General features: G+C 49.0%; 1 protein-coding gene across 1 annotated transcript; it reads right to left on the bottom strand.

The window, feature by feature from the left end:
- Positions 1–23: 23 nt before the first annotated feature.
- Positions 24–12,303, bottom strand: dph5 (diphthamide biosynthesis 5). The gene is made up of 7 exons (XM_079267674.1): positions 11,937–12,303; positions 10,746–10,870; positions 6,962–7,070; positions 5,841–5,961; positions 2,684–2,723; positions 411–514; positions 24–305 (listed from the first exon to the last, which is right to left on the bottom strand). The coding sequence occupies exons 1-7, from the start codon at positions 12,069–12,071 to the stop codon at positions 73–75; spliced, it is 867 nt and encodes a 288-aa protein (XP_079123800.1). The 5' UTR covers positions 12,072–12,303; the 3' UTR covers positions 24–72.
- Positions 12,304–19,042: the final 6,739 nt, after the last annotated feature.

Below are 19,042 nucleotides of genomic sequence, written 5' to 3'. Positions count from 1 at the left end.
ATAAATACTTCTGTTTCTCTGAACGTCTCCATGTTTATTGATGACATCACACACACACTCATTGATCATCAGTTATGAGCAGTAGGTGGAGGCGTCCACCTCCTGAAGGTGTTGCAGTGCGTTTGGTTCTGCGTTCACTCGCAGCATGTCCACCTCGAGCGGGTGGAGCCGCCCGGTGACTACCAGCGAATGGAGCGGAGCCCCGAGGTCACATGACATCAGCTGACTCAGCGTCGCAGCGCGGATCGACTGGTCGTCAGCGCCGAGCCGGGCGACGCCCACACACACTGTGTCCTCCGTCATACCTGGAGGGGACACGGTTGTCCTGTTAGCATGCTAACAGTTAGCATCAGTGAGTTAAATAACATCAGTTGTGTGTGATCTGTTCGGCCAATCAGAAGAGGGCTCACCCAGCTCCTCCCCCTCATCCCTCCTCCTCTGGATGATCTGGATCAGCTGGTCTGCAGCCTGATTGACCGTCATGAAGCGAGGAGGCTCGTAGATCTTCTTCCCTCTGAAATCAATCAACCCCATGACAAACAACCTTTTACAGGGTTCAGGTTTATAGTCGGGGCTGGTTCAGGTTTATAGTCGGGACTGGTTCAGGTTTATAGTCGGGACTGGATCAGGTTTATAGTCGGGACTGGTTCAGGTTTATAGTCGGGACTGGTTCAGGTTTATAGTCGGGGCTGGATCAGGTTTATAGTCGGGACTGGTTCAGGTTTATAGTCGGGACTGGTTCAGGTTTATAGTCGGGACTGGCTCAGGTTTATAGTCGGGGCTGGATCAGGTTTATAGTCGGGGCTGGCTCAGGTTTATAGTCGGGACTGGATCAGGTTTATAGTCGGGCCTGGATCAGGTTTATAGTCGGGACTGGATCAGGTTTATAGTCGGGGCTGGCTCAGGTTTATAGTCGGGGCTGGATCAGGTTTATAGTCGGGACTGGATCAGGTTTATAGTCGGGGCTGGCTCAGGTTTATAGTCGGGACTGGTTCAGGTTTATAGTCGGGACTGGTTCAGGTTTATAGTCGGGGCTGGATCAGGTTTATAGTCGGGGCTGGCTCAGGTTTATAGTCGGGACTGGATCAGGTTTATAGTCGGGGCTGGCTCAGGTTTATAGTCGGGGCTGGATCAGGTTTATAGTCGGGACTGGATCAGGTTTATAGTCGGGGCTGGCTCAGGTTTATAGTCGGGGCTGGCTCAGGTTTATAGTCGGGGCTGGATCAGGTTTATAGTCGGGCTGGATCAGGTTTATAGTCGCGACTGGATCAGGTTTATAGTCGGGGCTGGATCAGGTTTATAGTCGGGACTGGATCAGGTTTATAGTCGGGGCTGGCTCAGGTTTATAGTCGGGACTGGATCAGGTTTATAGTCGGGACTGGATCAGGTTTATAGTCGGGGCTGGATCAGGTTTATAGTCGGGACTGGATCAGGTTTATAGTCGGGGCTGGATCAGGTTTATAGTCGGGACTGGATCAGGTTTATAGTCGGGACTGGATCAGGTTTATAGTCGGGGCTGGATCAGGTTTATAGTCGGGGCTGGATCAGGTTTATAGTCGGGGCTGGATCAGGTTTATAGTCGGGCTGGATCAGGTTTATAGTCTGGACTGGATCAGGTTTATAGTCGGGGCTGGATCAGGTTTATAGTCGGGGCTGGATCAGGTTTATAGTCGGGCTGGATCAGGTTTATAGTCGGGGCTGGATCAGGTTTATAGTCGGGCTGGATCAGGTTTATAGTCGGGGCTGGATCAGGTTTATAGTCGGGCTGGATCAGGTTTATAGTCGGGGCTGGATCAGGTTTATAGTCGGGCTGGATCAGGTTTAGGGTTTATATATACACAAACACTTTTCCTTCGTGTGGTTGACGTGAACAGAAGGATGGATGCCATCATTACGTTGATGAGTTCTGAGTCTGTTGGTCATGAGTTTGTGACTTACTACACTGATGCATCTTCTGGAGATCAAAGGCCACCATCATGTATGTTAAACCCTTGGTATCTAGTAGAAGGTTGATGATCTATGTTTACTTACTTATTTTTTGTTGTTTTGTTTGAGTTTTTTGTATTTTTTGGGTCAGGGATTGGTTGTTTGTGTGGTTGGCAGGTATGTTACGTGCTGTTCTGTTTGTGAGTGGCATGTCGCACTCCTGTGTAAACTGAAAATAAAAAGATTGAAAGAAAGAAAGGAGTCTTCAACGTGTTTCAGGCCAAGGACCCCAAACTGATAGAGATGGAGCAGGGACCACCAACTATACATATTATATAACATTGTGTTTTATATTAAATGGGCCTAGTGCCGTGTATAAACATACCTCTTTACTGTGCATTCAATACTAAGCTATTCAAACTGATGTTTTCATTTTAAACAAATGTGGAAACTAAAATGAGTGATGGTCTATTCGTGCCACTGCCATGCATAAACATACCTGTTATCTTTCATACAATACTGAACTATTACAATAATGGACACATTCATGTTTCGAGAAAAAAAGATTTTTTTTTTGTAATTGTCTAATCAACCAAACATTTCGCGGCCCCCCTGCAGTACCTCCGCAGAACCCCTAGGGGCCGCGGACCCCCTGTTGAAGACCTCTGCTCTAAATATTACAACTTAATTCTGCTGGATGACATGAGCTGCTAAATACATCAATAAACCCAGACCAGGACCTGGTTCTGGTTCTTACCTCATCATGTTCTCGATGCTCTGCTCTTTGACTTTAATATCTGGAAGAAAAAAAACCTTTATTCTCACATTTCAATGAAAGAAACAAGTTGATACATATTTACATTACAGTTCATTTAAAGCTCAATTAAATAAATGGTTAGTTAGTACCCTGCTCTGTCAGCACTAGAATGTAACTGCACCTCTTGTCCGCTGTCACCCGTCCGTCCGCCGTCACCCGTCCGTCCGCCGTCACCCCTCTTGTCCGCCGTCACCCGTCCGTCCACCGTCACCCCTCTTGTCCGCCGTCACCCGTCCGTCCGCCGTCACCCCTCTTGTCCGCTGTCACCCCTCTTGTCCGCTGTCACCCGTCCGTCCGCCGTCACCCCTCTTGTCCGCCGTCACCCGTCCGTCCGCCGTCACCCCTCTTGTCCGATGGCACCCCTCTTGTCCGCCGTCACCCGTCCGTCCGCCGTCACCCCTCTTGTCCGCCGTCACCCGTCCGTCCGCCGTCACCCCTCTTGTCCGCCGTCACCCGTCCGTCCGCCGTCACCCCTCTTGTCCGCTGTCACCCCTCTTGTCCGCCGTCACCCCTCTTGTCCGCCGTCACCCGTCCGTCCGCCGTCACCCCTCTTGTCCGCCGTCACCCGTCCGTCCGCCGTCACCCGTCCGTCCGCCGTCACCCCTCTTGTCCGCCGTCACCCGTCCGTCCGCTGTCACCCGTCCGTCCGCCGTCACCCCTCTTGTCCGCTGTCACCCGTCCGTCCGCTGTCACCCCTCTTGTCCGCCGTCACCCGTCCGTCCGCTGTCACCCGTCCGTCCGCCGTCACCCCTCTTGTCCGCCGTCACCCGTCCGTCCGCCGTCACCCGTCCGTCCGCCGTCACCCCTCTTGTCCGCCGTCACCCGTCCGTCCGCCGTCACCCCTCTTGTCCGCCGTCACCCCTCTTGTCCGCCGTCACCCCTCTTGTCCGCCGTCACCCGTCCGTCCGCCGTCACCCCTCTTGTCCGCCGTCACCCGTCCGTCCGCCGTCACCCGTCCGTCCGCCGTCACCCCTCTTGTCCGCCGTCACCCGTCCGTCCGCCGTCACCCCTCTTGTCCGCCGTCACCCCTCTTGTCCGCCGTCACCCCTCTTGTCCGCCGTCACCCCTCTTGTCCGCCGTCACCCGTCCGTCCGCCGTCACCCCTCTTGTCCGCCGTCACCCGTCCGTCCGCCGTCACCCCTCTTGTCCGCCGTCACCCCTCTTGTCCGCCGTCACCCCTCTTGTCCGCCGTCACCCCTCTTGTCCGCCGTCACCCCTCTTGTCCGCCGTCACCCGTCCGTCCGCTGTCACCCGTCCGTCCGCCGTCACCCCTCTTGTCCGCTGTCACCCCTGTTGTCCGCTGTCACCCGTCCGTCCGCCGTCACCCCTCCGTCCGCCGTCACCCCTCTTGTCCGCCGTCACCCCTCTTGTCCGCCGTCACCCGTCCGTCCGCTGTCACCCGTCCGTCCGCCGTCACCCCTCTTGTCCGCTGTCACCCCTCTTGTCCGCTGTCACCCGTCCGTCCGCCGTCACCCGTCCGTCCGCCGTCACCCCTCTTGTCCGCCGTCACCCCTCTTGTCCGCCGTCACCCGTCCGTCCGCCGTCACCCCTCTTGTCCGCCGTCACCCGTCCGTCCGCCGTCACCCCTCTTGTCCGCCGTCACCCCTCTTGTCCGCCGTCACCCGTCCGTCCGCCGTCACCCCTCTTGTCCGCCGTCACCCGTCCGTCCGCCGTCACCCCTCTTGTCCGCTGTCACCCCTCTTGTCCGCTGTCACCCGTCCGTCCGCCGTCACCCCTCTTGTCCGCCGTCACCCGTCCGTCCGCCGTCACCCCTCTTGTCCGCCGTCACCCGTCCGTCCGCCGTCACCCCTCTTGTCCGCCGTCACCCGTCCGTCCGCCGTCACCCCTCTTGTCCGATGTCACCCCTCTTGTCCGCCGTCACCCGTCCGTCCGCCGTCACCCCTCTTGTCCGCCGTCACCCGTCCGTCCGCCGTCACCCCTCTTGTCCGCTGTCACCCCTCTTGTCCGCCGTCACCCCTCTTGTCCGCCGTCACCCGTCCGTCCGCCGTCACCCCTCTTGTCCGCCGTCACCCCTCTTGTCCGCTGTCACCCGTCCGTCCGCCGTCACCCCTCTTGTCCGCCGTCACCCCTCTTGTCCGCCGTCACCCCTCTTGTCCGCCGTCACCCCTCTTGTCCGCTGTCACCCCTCTTGTCCGCCGTCACCCCTCTTGTCCGCTGTCACCCGTCCGTCCGCCGTCACCCCTCTTGTCCGCTGTCACCCGTCCGTCCGCCGTCACCCCTCTTGTCCGCCGTCACCCGTCCGTCTGTGTTGAATTTGCTGGTGGACCCTCATCTACCGGCATGTCTCTTGTTGTTTCGCTGTCGGACTGATTTATGTATTTCACACACTGCATGCTTTTATGTTTTGTGCCTCTGACGTGGATGTTTTTAGTGTCTAACTGCATCATAATACTGTCTTTAGTCCATGTTTGTATTTTAACAGTCCCTCATTTGATTTGTGTGTGTTGACTTTGAGAGCCTGTGTTGTCTTGTTAGTACTTGTATAACAGTCTCCTGAATGATGATACTACGTATATTAATATTCTCACTGTTTTCATTGTTTGTGCACGCTTTGTAAACAGTCAATACTGTTTAACCTTTTAAATGTAATCTTATCTTCTGTTTTTAGGTTGATTTTGTAACATCTGCCTTTTGGAACTACAGATGAAAAATAGCTGCTCTGTCCCGTATCAAATAAACCAAGAAATAAATTAAATAAAAACATTGTACAAACATTGTTGTAACAGATGAATGTCTGTGTATTTAAGGTCTTTTATTTCCTCTAATAAATATTAAGGACCAGCTGAGACAAACCAGCAGGGGGGGGGGGGGGGGGGGTTGATTGATGGTGGTCTGGATAAACAGACCCCTGAACGCACCGTCCAGCTGCTCCAGGTTCTGATTCAGCAAGCTCAGGACATCTAATCTCACCAGTCCACCTTAACATAGCCAGTCCATTCTTAAAGTCCACCTTAACTAGCAGGATGAGACTAGAGGACCTTTGGTCCCTGAATGCACCACGACCACAGTTATCAGGTCGATATTGTGATGTCAGATATTGATCAAAATGTTTAGTGTGTGTGTGTGTGTGTCTCACCCAGCAGACAGAGTGTGTGAAGTCCAGCTGTTCTGTTTTTACAGATTTTGTCGTAGAAGCTCTCTGGTCTCCACGTCTCCGTCCAAAACACCAACGACACCGTCTCCCCAAAGTTATACAGCTGACACACACACACACACACACACAGTTTAAACCTCTTCAATCAATATTTTCTGTTCAATAATCAAACTCGTTCATGTCATGTGACAAACATTATGGGGTGGGGGGGGGGGCTGATGGGATTGACTCCCAGTGGAGGGAGCAGAGAGCTCATTTGCATACCCCTCATTAGCATATTAACAATGCTAACGAGTGCGCAAGGACAGCTGGGTCCTGCTCTCTGATTGGCTGCTCTGACAGCTCAGTTATTGATGAGCTCCAGCAGCAGGTGGGCCCACAGTCCTGACTCACAGGCAGACTGCCTCACTGGAACCACACCACAAAGGACCTCATGAGTTCACCGCCCCACCCCCCCTTGTTAAGTCTTCATCGCCAACACAATATTCAACGGATTGTAGTAGTGATATATTTGCAGTGTGAGGAATGTTAAAGTTTGACCATTTAAAGAACTTTTACTTCTTTTGTTGCACGATGTTTAAAGTGTTTCTGTCCTTTATGTTGATGAATAAATACATAAACACATCACATTAATGAGAAAACTAACTCATCCTGATGAGTCTTCATTTAATGTTTACAGATTATCTGATCATCAAACATTTTATCAACTGATTCATTGTTCTTCAAGATGTGTTCATTTCTTTCTGGAGTTCAACACTAAAGAAAGTCTGTATGTGAAAACAACCCAGAGTGATTTGGTTTATTCAATATAAAACATATTCAGTTGATTTTTATTTATGACAAAATAAATCATAATTTCATCAGATTTGAGAAGCAGAACACGTTTAATGTGTTTTATTAGTTAAACTAGTAAAACAGTTAAAGGTTTACAGAAATAGTCAATCAGGTAATCAATTCATCTGGAGAACGCAAAAACATTTGTTTAAATTGTTGCATTAGAATGTTTTGTGAACGTCGATCATTTGAAGAAAGCGTGATAAAACAAAGGTTCCTTCGTGCCTGCGAGGCTGAAGTTCAGGGTAACAAGGTGAGGTGCTCAGTACCTGCAGCCCACAGCAGCCCACTGCGTTCATGACGGAGGCGTTGTGGATGACTCTGTACGGTATCCCAGCATGCACTGCTCTCAGCACCAGGTCGCTGTGCGTGGTGGCTCTAAAGGACGACATGAGACGTGTTACTGAGCAATTTAAATAAAGTTATATATATAAATATATGTAAACATCGACCAGAAAGTTCAGAAATGAGTGTTTGGTAGATTATTTCTCTGTTGCAACGATGCTTCTTGCCAGTGAATGTGATACCGTTGGAAAGCCTGTTTATTTAACTTCAAACGGTGACACATTCATAAGGAACATGCATTTGTGGGATGAGTATGTGGGTTGCGCCCATGAAAGATTTGTCAAATCTTCTCTGCCAAACACCTTATTCTGCTGTTGCTGTTGACCGTCAGGCCCGTTTGCGCCGGTGTCGGCAACACCTGCACTGGAAGCTGGTGACGGTGCAAGCGACACGGATACACGTACCTGTGCTGCCGTTTGTGAACCATCGGTTTGCCCTGTGTTCAATCTGTATGATCAAGACGAAGGACTATATGATGGCGTGTGTTTTGCTTGATGGCATTGCTGTTGATGTGGTGCTTGATGGTATTGCCGTTGACGATGTGGTGCTTGATGGTATTGCCGTTGACGATGTGGTGCTTGATGGTATTGCCGTTGACGACGTGGTGCTTGATGGTATTGCTGTTGACGACGTGGTGCTTGATGGTATTGCCGTTGACGACGTGGTGCTTGATGGTATTGCCGTTGACGACGTGGTGCTTGATGGTATTGCCGTTGATGATGACGACGTGGTGCTTGATGGTATTGCCGTTGACGACGTGGTGCTTGATGGTATTGCTGTTGACGACGTGGTGCTTGATGGTATTGCCGTTGACGACGTGGTGCTTGATGGTATTGCCGTTGATGTTGACGACGTGGTGCTTGATGGTATTGCCGTTGACGACGTGGTGCTTGATGGTATTGCCGTTGATGATGACGACGTGGTGCTTGATGGTATTGCCGTTGACGTGGTGCTTGATGGTATTGCCGTTGATGTTGACGATGTGGTGCTTGATAGTATTGCCGTTGACGTGGTGCTTGATGGTATTGCCGTTGATGTTGATGACGTGGTGCTTGATGGTATTGCCGTTGACGTGGTGCTTGATGGTATTGCCGTTGATGTTGACGTGGTGCTTGATGGTATTGCCGTTGATGATGACGATGTGGTGCTTGATGGTATTGCCGTTGACAACGTGGTGCTTGATGGTATTGCCATTGATGACGTGGTGCTTGATGGTATTGCCGTTGATGTTGACGGCGTAGTGCTTGATGGTATTGCCGTTGATGTTGACGACGTGGTGCTTGATGGTATTGCCGTTGATGATGACGACGTGGTGCTTGATGGTATTGCCGTTGATGTTGACGACGTGGGGCTTGATGGTATTGCCGTTGATGTTGACGACGTGGTGCTTGATTGTATTGCCGTTGATGACGACGTGGTGCTTGATGGTATTGCCGTTGATGTTGACGACGTGGTGCTTGATGGTATTGCCGTTGATGTTGACGACGTGGTGCTTGATGGTATTGCCGTTGATGATGACGACGTGGTGCTTGATGGTATTGCCGTTGATGTTGACGACGTGGTGCTTGATGGTATTGCCGTTGATGTTGACGACGTGGCGCTTGATGGTATTGCCGTTGACGACGTGGCGCTTGATGGTATTGCCGTTGACGACGTGGCGCTTGATGGTATTGCCGTTGACGACGTGGTGCTTGATGGTATTGCCGTTGACGACGTGGTGCTTGATGGTATTGCCGTTGACGACGTGGTGCTTGATGGTATTGCCGTTGACGACGTGGTGCTTGATGGTATTGCCGTTGACGACGTGGTGCTTGATTGTATTGCCGTTGACGACGTGGTGCTTGATGGTATTGCCGTTGGTGATGACGACGTGGTGCTTGATGGTATTGCCGTTGACGACGTGGTGCTTGATGGTATTGCCGTTGACGACGTGGTGCTTGATGGTATTGCCGCTGACGACGTGGTGCTTGATGGTATTGCCGTTGATGTTGACGACGTGGTGCTTGATGGTATTGCCGTTGATGTTGATGACGTGGTGCTTGATGGTATTGCCATTGACGACATGGTGCTTGATGGTATTGCCGTTGATGATGTTGACGTGGTGCTTGATGGTATTGCCGTTGATGATGTTGACGTGGTGCTTGATGGTATTGCCGTTGACGACGTGGTGCTTGATGGTATTGCCGTTGACGACGTGGTACTTGATGGTATTGCCGTTGACGACGTGGTGCTTGATGGTATTGCCGTTGACGACGTGGTGCTTCATGGTATTGCCGTTGATGACGTGGTGCTTGATGGTATTGCCGTTGATGACGTGGTGCTTGATGGTATTGCCGTTGACGTGGTGCTTGATGGTATTGCCGTTGATGTTGACGACGTGGTGCTTGATGGTACTGCCGTTGATGACGTGGTGCTTGATGGTATTGCCGTTGATGACGTGGTGCTTGATGGTATTGCCGTTGACGACGTGGTGCTTGATGGTATTGCCGTTGACGACGTGGTGCTTGATGGTATTGCCGTTGACGACGTGGTGCTTGATGGTATTGCCGTTGACGACGTGGTGCTTGATGGTATTGCCGTTGACGACGTGGTGCTTGATGGTATTGCCGTTGACGACGTGGTGCTTGATGGTATTGCCGTTGACGACGTGGTGCTTGATGGTATTGCCGTTGACGAAGTGGTGCTTGATGGTATTGCCGTTGACGACGTGGTGCTTGATGGTATTGCCGTTGACGACGTGGTGCTTGATGGTATTGCCGTTGACGACGTGGTGCTTGATGGTATTGCCGTTGACGACGTGGTGCTTGATGGTATTACCGTTGATGACGTGGTGCTTGATGGTATTGCCGTTGACGTGGTGCTTGATGGTATTGCCGTTGACGTGGTGCTTGATGGTATTGCCGTTGATGTTGACGACGTGGTGCTTGATGGTATTGCCGTTGACGACGTGGTGCTTGATGGTATTGCCGTTGACGACGTGGTGCTTGATGGTATTGCCGTTGACGACGTGGTGCTTGATGGTATTGCCGTTGATGACGTGGTGCTTGATGGTATTGCCGTTGATGATGTTGACGTGGTGCTTGATGGTATTGCCGTTGATGACGTGGTGCTTGATGGTATTGCCGTTGATGTTGATGACGTGGTGCTTGATGGTATTGCCGTTGATGATGTTGACGTGGTGCTTGATGGTATTGCCGTTGATGACGTGGTGCTTGATGGTATTGCCGTTGATGTTGATGACGTGGTGCTTGATGGTATTGCTGTTGAAGTAAATGAACAGGCTTTCCAACGGTATAACATTCATTACCAAGAAGCATCGTTGCAACAGAGAAATAATCTACCAAACACTCATTACCGAACTTTTTGTTCGATGTTTATATATGTAAATATATATTTTAAATATTCTGGTGTTCCACAACTCTGAATATCTTTGACGATAATTAGATGAATCAACAACAAATCACAGAGTAATGTAAGAAGAAGAAGAAACCACGAGCTGCAGATCTTTGCTCCGTTATTAACTCAGAGAAATCTGGTGGTTTTGGGGAGAAATGTGCAGAAAGGAAGCCGCAAAGCTCTGAGGTCACATCAGACTGTGGATTTGCTGACTCAGCAGACCTCAGCACTCTGGGAGGTGCTGCAGCTCCATGATGGAGCTGCTACATGATGGAGCTCTTACGGTTCTGATACGTGGACAACATGACTCACCCGAACGGGTCGCCCACCACCAGGAAGGCCACATCAGTCACATCAGCATCCTTCAGGATCTCATCCGCTCCCTGTTCAACCAGCTCTCTGTCGGCCAGGATCAGCTCCTTCCCATAATATTCCTCCTGAGGACAGAAACCCTCTGTGTTCATGCTCACACTTCTATCAGGGTTAGCTCGCTGTGCTAGCTGTGCATAAAAGATGGAAGATCAGCATCAACAAACCAAAAACTACTAGAATCAGTTCATGACACAATAATATCAGCAGACAGACAGCTGAGAGACAGACAGACAGACAGACAGACAGCTGAGAGACAGACAGCTGAGAGAGACAGACAGACAGCTGAGAGACAGACAGCTGAGAGACAGACAGCTGAGAGACAGACAGCTGAGAGACAGACAGACAGACAGCTGAGAGAGACAGACAGACAGCTGAGAGAGACAGACAGACAGACAGACAGCTGAGAGACAGACAGCTGAGAGACAGACAGACAGCTGAGAGAGACAGACAGACAGACAGACAGACAGCTGAGAGACAGACAGCTGAGAGACAGACAGACAGACAGCTGAGAGACAGACAGCTGAGAGACAGACAGACAGACAGCTGAGCGAGACAGACAGACAGCTGAGAGAGACAGACAGACAGCTGAGAGACAGACAGAGAGACAGACAGCTGAGAGACAGACAGCTGAGAGAGACAGACAGACAGCTGAGAGACAGACAGAGAGACAGACAGCTGAGAGAGACAGACAGCTGAGAGACAGACAGCTGAGAGAGACAGACAGACAGCTGAGAGACAGACAGAGAGACAGACAGCTGAGAGAGACAGACAGACAGCTGAGAGACAGACAGACAGACAGACAGCTGAGAGAGACAGACAGACAGACAGCTGAGAGACAGACAGACAGCTGAGAGAGACAGACAGACAGCTGAGAGACAGACAGACAGACTCTCTGTCTGTCTGTCTCTCAGCTGTCTGTCTGTCTGTGATGACAGCCTGTAAACACATTTAAAGTGACAGCAGCTGCTTTAAAATCAGAACTCTCATATCGTGTTTCTATTAGTCAGCTGAAGATAATATATTATATAAACACATAAGCCTATAAATATGAATATATATATACTATATGTGAGGTGTAGACCTCCCGGGTTAGTATGAATATGTATTGTATGATCATGGAGAAGAACTCACCAGAGCCTCCTTCCCCACCGTGAGCACCGAGGTGTAGACCTCAAGGTAAACCCTGCAGCAGCTCCTCACCGCCTGCAGACCCTTCACCGTGATGTCCGTCGCGTCTCCGAGCCCGAGGCCGACCAGATACAACATGCTGCCGGCTTCTCTCTCTGCTCAGAGTCGGTGTCTCACTGCGGAACTACCGCTTCATTCCAGCGCGTTCACGTGTGTTCCTGCTTTCACGTGTCGTGACTGCACAGACTGGATTACGGTATGCCGTAAACTGTTTACGTTCACGACAGCTACAGCTGCGTTACGACACGTTCTGTTGTCGCGTCACCAGACCTCCAGACAGTCTCGCGTGTGGAACATCTCATAGCAGAGAACCCACTCATGTGTTGTTGTTGTTGTTGTTCTTCTTCTTCTTCTTCTTTAAATTTGATTGGCGGGTCGCAACCAACTTGTATAGGTGCATACCGCCCCCTACTGTACCGGAGTGTGCAGTTTCAGGGTAACCTTTTCTTCACTGTTTCCAACTAAATCCTGCGGTCTGATCCCGTTTCTTTAAGAAATCGCAACAGTGCTCTGCAGCACTCCCGCCATTCTGCGTCCGCTGCCAGAACTCCCTCCAAACTCCACTCCCGTCCCAACTGACATCATTTTTGCTTCAAGATGTTCCTGTCTGTTGTATCTTTGACATTTCAGGACAACATGCTCCACGTCTTCAGTCATCTCAGTGCACTTATCTGAGTCCATTTGTGCCATTAAATACAGCGTTGAGTTCAGTCCTGTGTGTCCGAACCGTAACCTTGATATTATGACCTCCTCTCTTCTGTACTTCCCTTTGTATGTCTTCACATTTATGGATTTCTGAATGTTATAATAATGTCTTCCTTTGTTATCGTTGTCCCACTTCTTCTGCCATACCTCCCGTCCTGCCTCTTATTAATGCTTCAGCTTCCCCCTTTCCAAAAGGAATATTCAATATCTCCTCTTCTTTTAGTGTTGGTGCTCTCTTTGCAGTCATATCTGCTCTCTCATTGCCCTCCACCCCGACATGAGCAGGAACCAGCGAAATGGAACATTCATTCCCAGTCTTTGAAGTCTGTTGCTTAGAAACTTGGCAAACTTAATCTTTCCTATTTCCTTCTCTATTGCCTTTGTCAGTTTTAACGGGTGTTAATGAGCCCCTTCATTCTTAAACGCAATCACAACTTTCCATTCAGTTGAGTCATCCTCCTTCCCCACACCTGATCTAGTAGCCTTCACTGTTTTACTCTCCTCGCCAAACTCACTTCCGGAGCGGCCTGGACTGCCGCTCCCCTTTCTCCTCTTTCTGTTAGCTTCTTGCCATATTATCATTCTCACCACCGGAACCATCCGCCATGATCTCTGCATTCACCGTACAGTTGTTGCTCAACCACACAATTCTGTTCTCTTTTCGTACTCCACCACTTTTACAACAAACTTCCTTTCTCTGGTCTCGTCGCACACTGATGACGTCCTCCTCCCCGGTGGAGTCCGTCGGCTTGTCTTCTTCTCTCATGTGTTCTTCATGTGTTCTGGTGCATTTTGAAGCTGTCTTCAATTCGGCCCACAAATGATTATGTATCATGATTTAACAATCTAATGCTGATATAAGTGATGGTTAGAATGTGTGAGGATATGAGCCAAACTGAAGAGACTCTTTATGGTTCTCATAGGACATGTATGAATGTTCTCTGATCACATCTTTATTTGTCTAAATGCTCTGAATGAATTAATGAACTGGTTATTAATACTGTTGATAATCATCGGTTTGCTGTTTTTCTGCAGGACCTCTTGGGGACCTGGTCCGGTCAAGTCCTGATGACGTGGACCCTCACTCTGCTTGTTTCCATGATGACGGCATGTGAAAGAGTTGTGAATGAGTCGGTGGGAAAAACTCCCTCTGTCTCTCTGTCTCTCTGTCTCTCGCTGTCTCTCTCTGTCTCTCTCTCGCTCTCACTGTCTCTCTCTCTGTCTCTCTCTCTCTTTGTCTCTCTCTGCCTCTCACTGTCTCTCTCTGTCTCTCTGTCTCTCTCTGTCTCTGTCTGTCTCTCTGTCTCTCTCTGCCTCTCACTCTCTCTCTGTCTCTCTGTCTCTCTCTCTCTCTGTCTCTCTCTTTGTCTATCTCTGTCTCTCACTGTCTCTCTCTCTCTTTGTCTCTCTCTGTCTCTCACTGTCTCTCTCTTTGTCTCTCTCTGTCTCTCTCTCTCTCTCTCTGTCTCTCTGAGTGGAAGGAGGTGTGCGGAGCTGCAGGAGCGGAGTTTTGAGAGCGAGATTTAACGTGTTTTTCGACATTTTTCTTCGTTGGGTAATGTTGGGGATGAGAGTGTAGTGTAGTGTGGAGGGTTCACGGGGTGTGTGTGCACTTTTAGGGTCTTTGTTTGGGGGTGTTTGTAGCCGATCAGCGCGAGCTGTCGGCGGCTAGGCGCCGCCATGGGCCTGATTGATTTGACCAGGAAGCACGGGGTGCGGATCCCGCCGCTGTTCGGGTGTTCGGTAGAGCAGATCAGTTTGGCAGTAGGTGATCTTGTCGGCCACAGCAGCGTGAAGTCCGCAGCACGGATGAACAGCGCTGTGGTCGTATTTTTAGATTGCGTAGAAGCTGCGGAAGTGGTGGCGGAGACCGGGGTCGAGGTGGGCGAGCTTTTCCTGCCCGCTTACGCTCTCAGCTCACCGGCAGTACAAGTCACCGTATCGAACGTTCCTCCGTTCATTAGGAACGATGACATCATCAGAGAGCTGGCCAAACACGGGAAGGTGGTGTCTCCGGTTAGGAGAATGTCCTCTGGGTTTAAGTCCCCGCTGTTACAACACGTAGTGTCTCACAGGAGACATGTCCTCATGATCCCCAGCAACAGGAGCGGGGAGGTGAACCTCGTGTTCAAAATCACTGTAGAGGACTTTGACTATGTCATTTTTGCGAAGACTGATGATTTTAAATGTTACAGCTGTGGGAAAGAAGGGCATATGAGCAGAGAGTGTCCCGGGAAAAACGGTTCTCATGAAGACCAGAACCAGAAAGGCACTGAGGAGGAGTGCAGAGGGGACAAGCAGGACGGACATGAGGGAACAAGTGGAGCTCAGGAGGCGAGGATGGAGGAGACAAGTGTGGCCCAGGAGGCGAGGGGGGAGGAGACGGGTGTGGCCCAGGAGGTGAGGGTGGAGGAGACAAGTGTGGCACAGGAGGCGAGGGGGGAGGAGACGGGTGCGGCCCAGGAGGTGAGGGTGGAGGAGACAAGTGTGGCCCAAGAGGTGAGGGTGGAGGCGATAAGTGTGGCCCAAGAGGTGAGGGTGGAGGGGACGGGTGTGGCCCAAGAGGTGAGGGTGGAGGAGACAAGTGGGCTGCAGGGAGTGAGGAAGAGTACTGGAGGACAGGTGGAGGAAGGTAGTGAGGTAGATATGGAGGAAGACGAGGAGCAGCTCAAGGTTCCTCGGCTGAAGAGAAAGAAGGGGGAAAATCGTGGAAACTCACAGGCCAAAAGAGTGGCGATGACAGCAAGTGTAGGTGCTGCTGAGAGTGAGCCCAGTCTGGAGACGGACTCTGAATCCAGTCTGGAGAAAGACGCTGAATCCAGTCTGGAGAAAGACGCTGCTGCTGAAAGTGAGCCCTCTAAACACGAGGCCGGCAGCCGTAAGGACTCTGAAGGATACAGCGTGGAGGAGATACAGGAGTATCTGAAGAAAAGTAAGAACGTGAAAGGAGCCAGAGTGGAGGACTACCTCTCTGACACGGAGAAGCTCTCCAGCTCGGCCAGATCGCACATGAGGAGCAAGGACAGAGGAGGTCTCACGAAGCAGGAAGGCTTCAGACTAAAGAAGATAGTTCAGACAATAAGGAAAGAGATGAACAAAGATGGAGCTAAGTAAAGAGACCGGGGCCCACGTCCCCACACCGGCTGTTTCACGGACCGCTGGGGGACGGAGCCAGGACGGGCATCCAGGACGGCACGACCCAGGTCTCAGCAGCATGCTGGACCCTCTGAGGACTCCAGGTCTCAGCAGCATGCTGGACCCTCTGAGGACTCCAGGTCTCAGCAGCATGCTGTGACCCTCTGAGGACTCAACCGGCGGAGCAGGAGCATCCTGAACTCCTGACTCTACAGATCAGTTTTCAGATCTAGGATTAAGTACAGAGCTGAATGAACTCAACGATTCTTGTACATATTGTGAAAAGACACTATTTTGATTGGTTTTTGTTTTGTTTTTGTTGTGAAGAGTTGCTTCTAATCCATTGCCACGGCAACGATGTTTTGTTTGTTCATATTACTTGAGGAAAGACCAAAAAAACAGTAAAATAAAGGTTTTCTAAAAATCAAAAAAAAAAATCTCTCTCTGTCTCTCACTGTCTCTCTCTCTCTGTCTCTCTGTCTCTCACTGTCTCTCTCTCTGTCTCTCTCTCTGTCTCTCTCTGTCTCTCTCTCTGTCTCTCACTGTCTCTCTGTCTCTCACTGTCTTTCTCTCTGTCTCTCTCTCTGTCTCTCTCTCTGTCTCTCTCTCTGTCTCTCACTGTCTCTCTGTCTCTCTGTCTCTCACTGTCTTTCTCACTGTCTCTCTCTCTGTCTCTCACTGTCTCTCTCTCTGAGTGGAAGGAGGTGTGCGGAGCTGCAGGAGCGGAGTTTTGAGAGCGAGAATTAACGTGTTTTTCGACATTTTTCTTCGTTGGGTAATGTTGGGTATGATAGTGTAATGTTGGGTATGATAGTGTAATGTTGGGTATGATAGTGTAATGTTGGGTATGATAGTGTAGTGTTGGGTATGATAGTGTAGTGTTGGGTATGATAGTGTAATGTTGGGTATGATAGTGTAATGTTGGGTATGATAGTGTAGTGTTGGGTATGATAGTGTAATGTTGGGTATGATAGTGTAATGTTGGGTATGATAGTGTAGTGTTGGGTATGATAGTGTAGTGTTGGGTATGATAGTGTAGTGTTGGGTATGATAGTGTAATGTTGGGTATGATAGTGGAATGTTGGGTATGATAGTGTAGTGTTGGGTATGATAGTGTAATGTTGGGTATGATAGTGTAGTGTTGGGTATGATAGTGTAATGTTGGGTATGATAGTGTAATGTTGGGTATGATAGTGTAGTGTTGGGTATGATAGTGTAATGTTGGGTATGATAGTGTAATGTTGGGTATGATAGTGTAATGTTGGGTATGATAGTGTAGTGTTGGGTATGATAGTGTAGTGTTGGGTATGATAGTGTAATGTTGGGTATGATAGTGTAATGTTGGGTATGATAGTGTAGTGTTGGGTATGATAGTGTGGTGTTGGGTATGATAGTGTAATGTTGGGTATGATAGTGTAATGTTGGGTATGATAGTGTAATGTTGGGTATGATAGTGTAATGTTGGGTATGATAGTGTAATGTTGGGTATGATAGTGTAGTGTTGGGTATGATAGTGTAATGTTGGGTATGATAGTGTAGTGTTGGGTATGATAGTGTAGTGTTGGGTATGATAGTGTAATGTTGGGTATGATAGTGTAGTGTTGGGTATGATAGTGTAGTGTTGGGTATGATAGTGTAATGTTGGGTATGATAGTGTAATGTTGGGTATAATAGTGTAGTGTTGGGTATGATAGTGTAATGTTGGGTATGATAGTGTAGTGTTGGGTATGATAGTGTAATGTTGGGTATGATAGTGTAATGTTGGGTATGATAGTGTAGTGTTGGGTATGATAGTGTAGTGTTGGGTATGATAGTGTAGTGTTGGGTATGATAGTGTAATGTTGGGTATGATAGTGTAGTGTTGGGTATGATAGTGTAATGTTGGGTATGATAGTGTAGTGTTGGGTATGATAGTGTAATGTTGGGTATGATAGTGTAATGTTGGGTATGATAGTGTAGTGTTGGGTATGATAGTGTAATGTTGGGTATGATAGTGTAATGTTGGGTATGATAGTGTAGTGTTGGGTATGATAGTGTAATGTTGGGTATGATAGTGTAATGTTGGGTATGATAGTGTAGTGTTGGGTATGATAGTGTAGTGTTGGGTATGATAGTGTAGTGTTGGGTATGATAGTGTAATGTTGGGTATGATAGTGGAATGTTGGGTATGATAGTGTAGTGTTGGGTATGATAGTGTAATGTTGGGTATGATAGTGTAGTGTTGGGTATGATAGTGTAATGTTGGGTATGATAGTGTAATGTTGGGTATGATAGTGTAGTGTTGGGTATGATAGTGTAATGTTGGGTATGATAGTGTAGTGTTGGGTATGATAGTGTAGTGTTGGGTATGATAGTGTAATGTTGGGTATGATAGTGTAATGTTGGGTATGATAGTGTAGTGGGGTGTATGACAGTGTAATGTTGGGTATGATAGTGTAATGTTGGGTATGATAGTGTAATGTTGGGTATGATAGTGTAGTGTTGGGTATGATAGTGTAGTGTTGGGTATGATAGTGTAGTGTTGGGTATGATAGTGTAGTGTTGGGTATGATAGTGTAATGTTGGGTATGATAGTGTAGTGTTGGGTATGATAGTGTAGTGTTGGGTATGATAGTGTAGTGTTGGGTATGATAGTGGAATGTTGGGTATGATAGTGTAGTGTTGGGTATGATAGTGTAATGTTGGATATGATAGTGTAATGTTGGGTATGATAGTGTAGTGTTGGGTATGATAGTGTAATGTTGGGTATGATAGTGTAGTGTTGGGTATGATAGTGTAGTGTTGGGTATGATAGTGTAATGTTGGGTATGATAGTGTAATGTTGGGTATGATAGTGTAGTGTTGGGTATGATAGTGTAATGTTGGGTATGATAGTGTAATGTTGGGTATGATAGTGTAGTGTTGGGTATGATAGTGTACTGTTGGGTATGATAGTGTAATGTTGGGTATGATAGTGTAGTGTTGGGTATGATAGTGTAGTGTTGGGTATGATAGTGTAGTGTTGGGTATGATAGTGTAATGTTGGGTATGATAGTGGAATGTTGGGTATGATAGTGTAGTGTTGGGTATGATAGTGTAATGTTGGGTATGATAGTGTAGTGTTGGGTATGATAGTGTAATGTTGGGTATGATAGTGTAATGTTGGGTATGATAGTGTAGTGTTGGGTATGATAGTGTAATGTTGGGTATGATAGTGTAGTGTTGGGTAT

The sequence above is a fragment of the Melanostigma gelatinosum genome, assembly GCF_949748355.1.
Source record: "Melanostigma gelatinosum genome assembly, chromosome: 4".
NCBI classification, from domain to species: domain Eukaryota; kingdom Metazoa; phylum Chordata; class Actinopteri; order Perciformes; family Zoarcidae; genus Melanostigma; species Melanostigma gelatinosum.
Note: the sequence above shows the minus strand (reverse complement) of the source record. Positions and strands in the feature narration are given on the sequence as shown.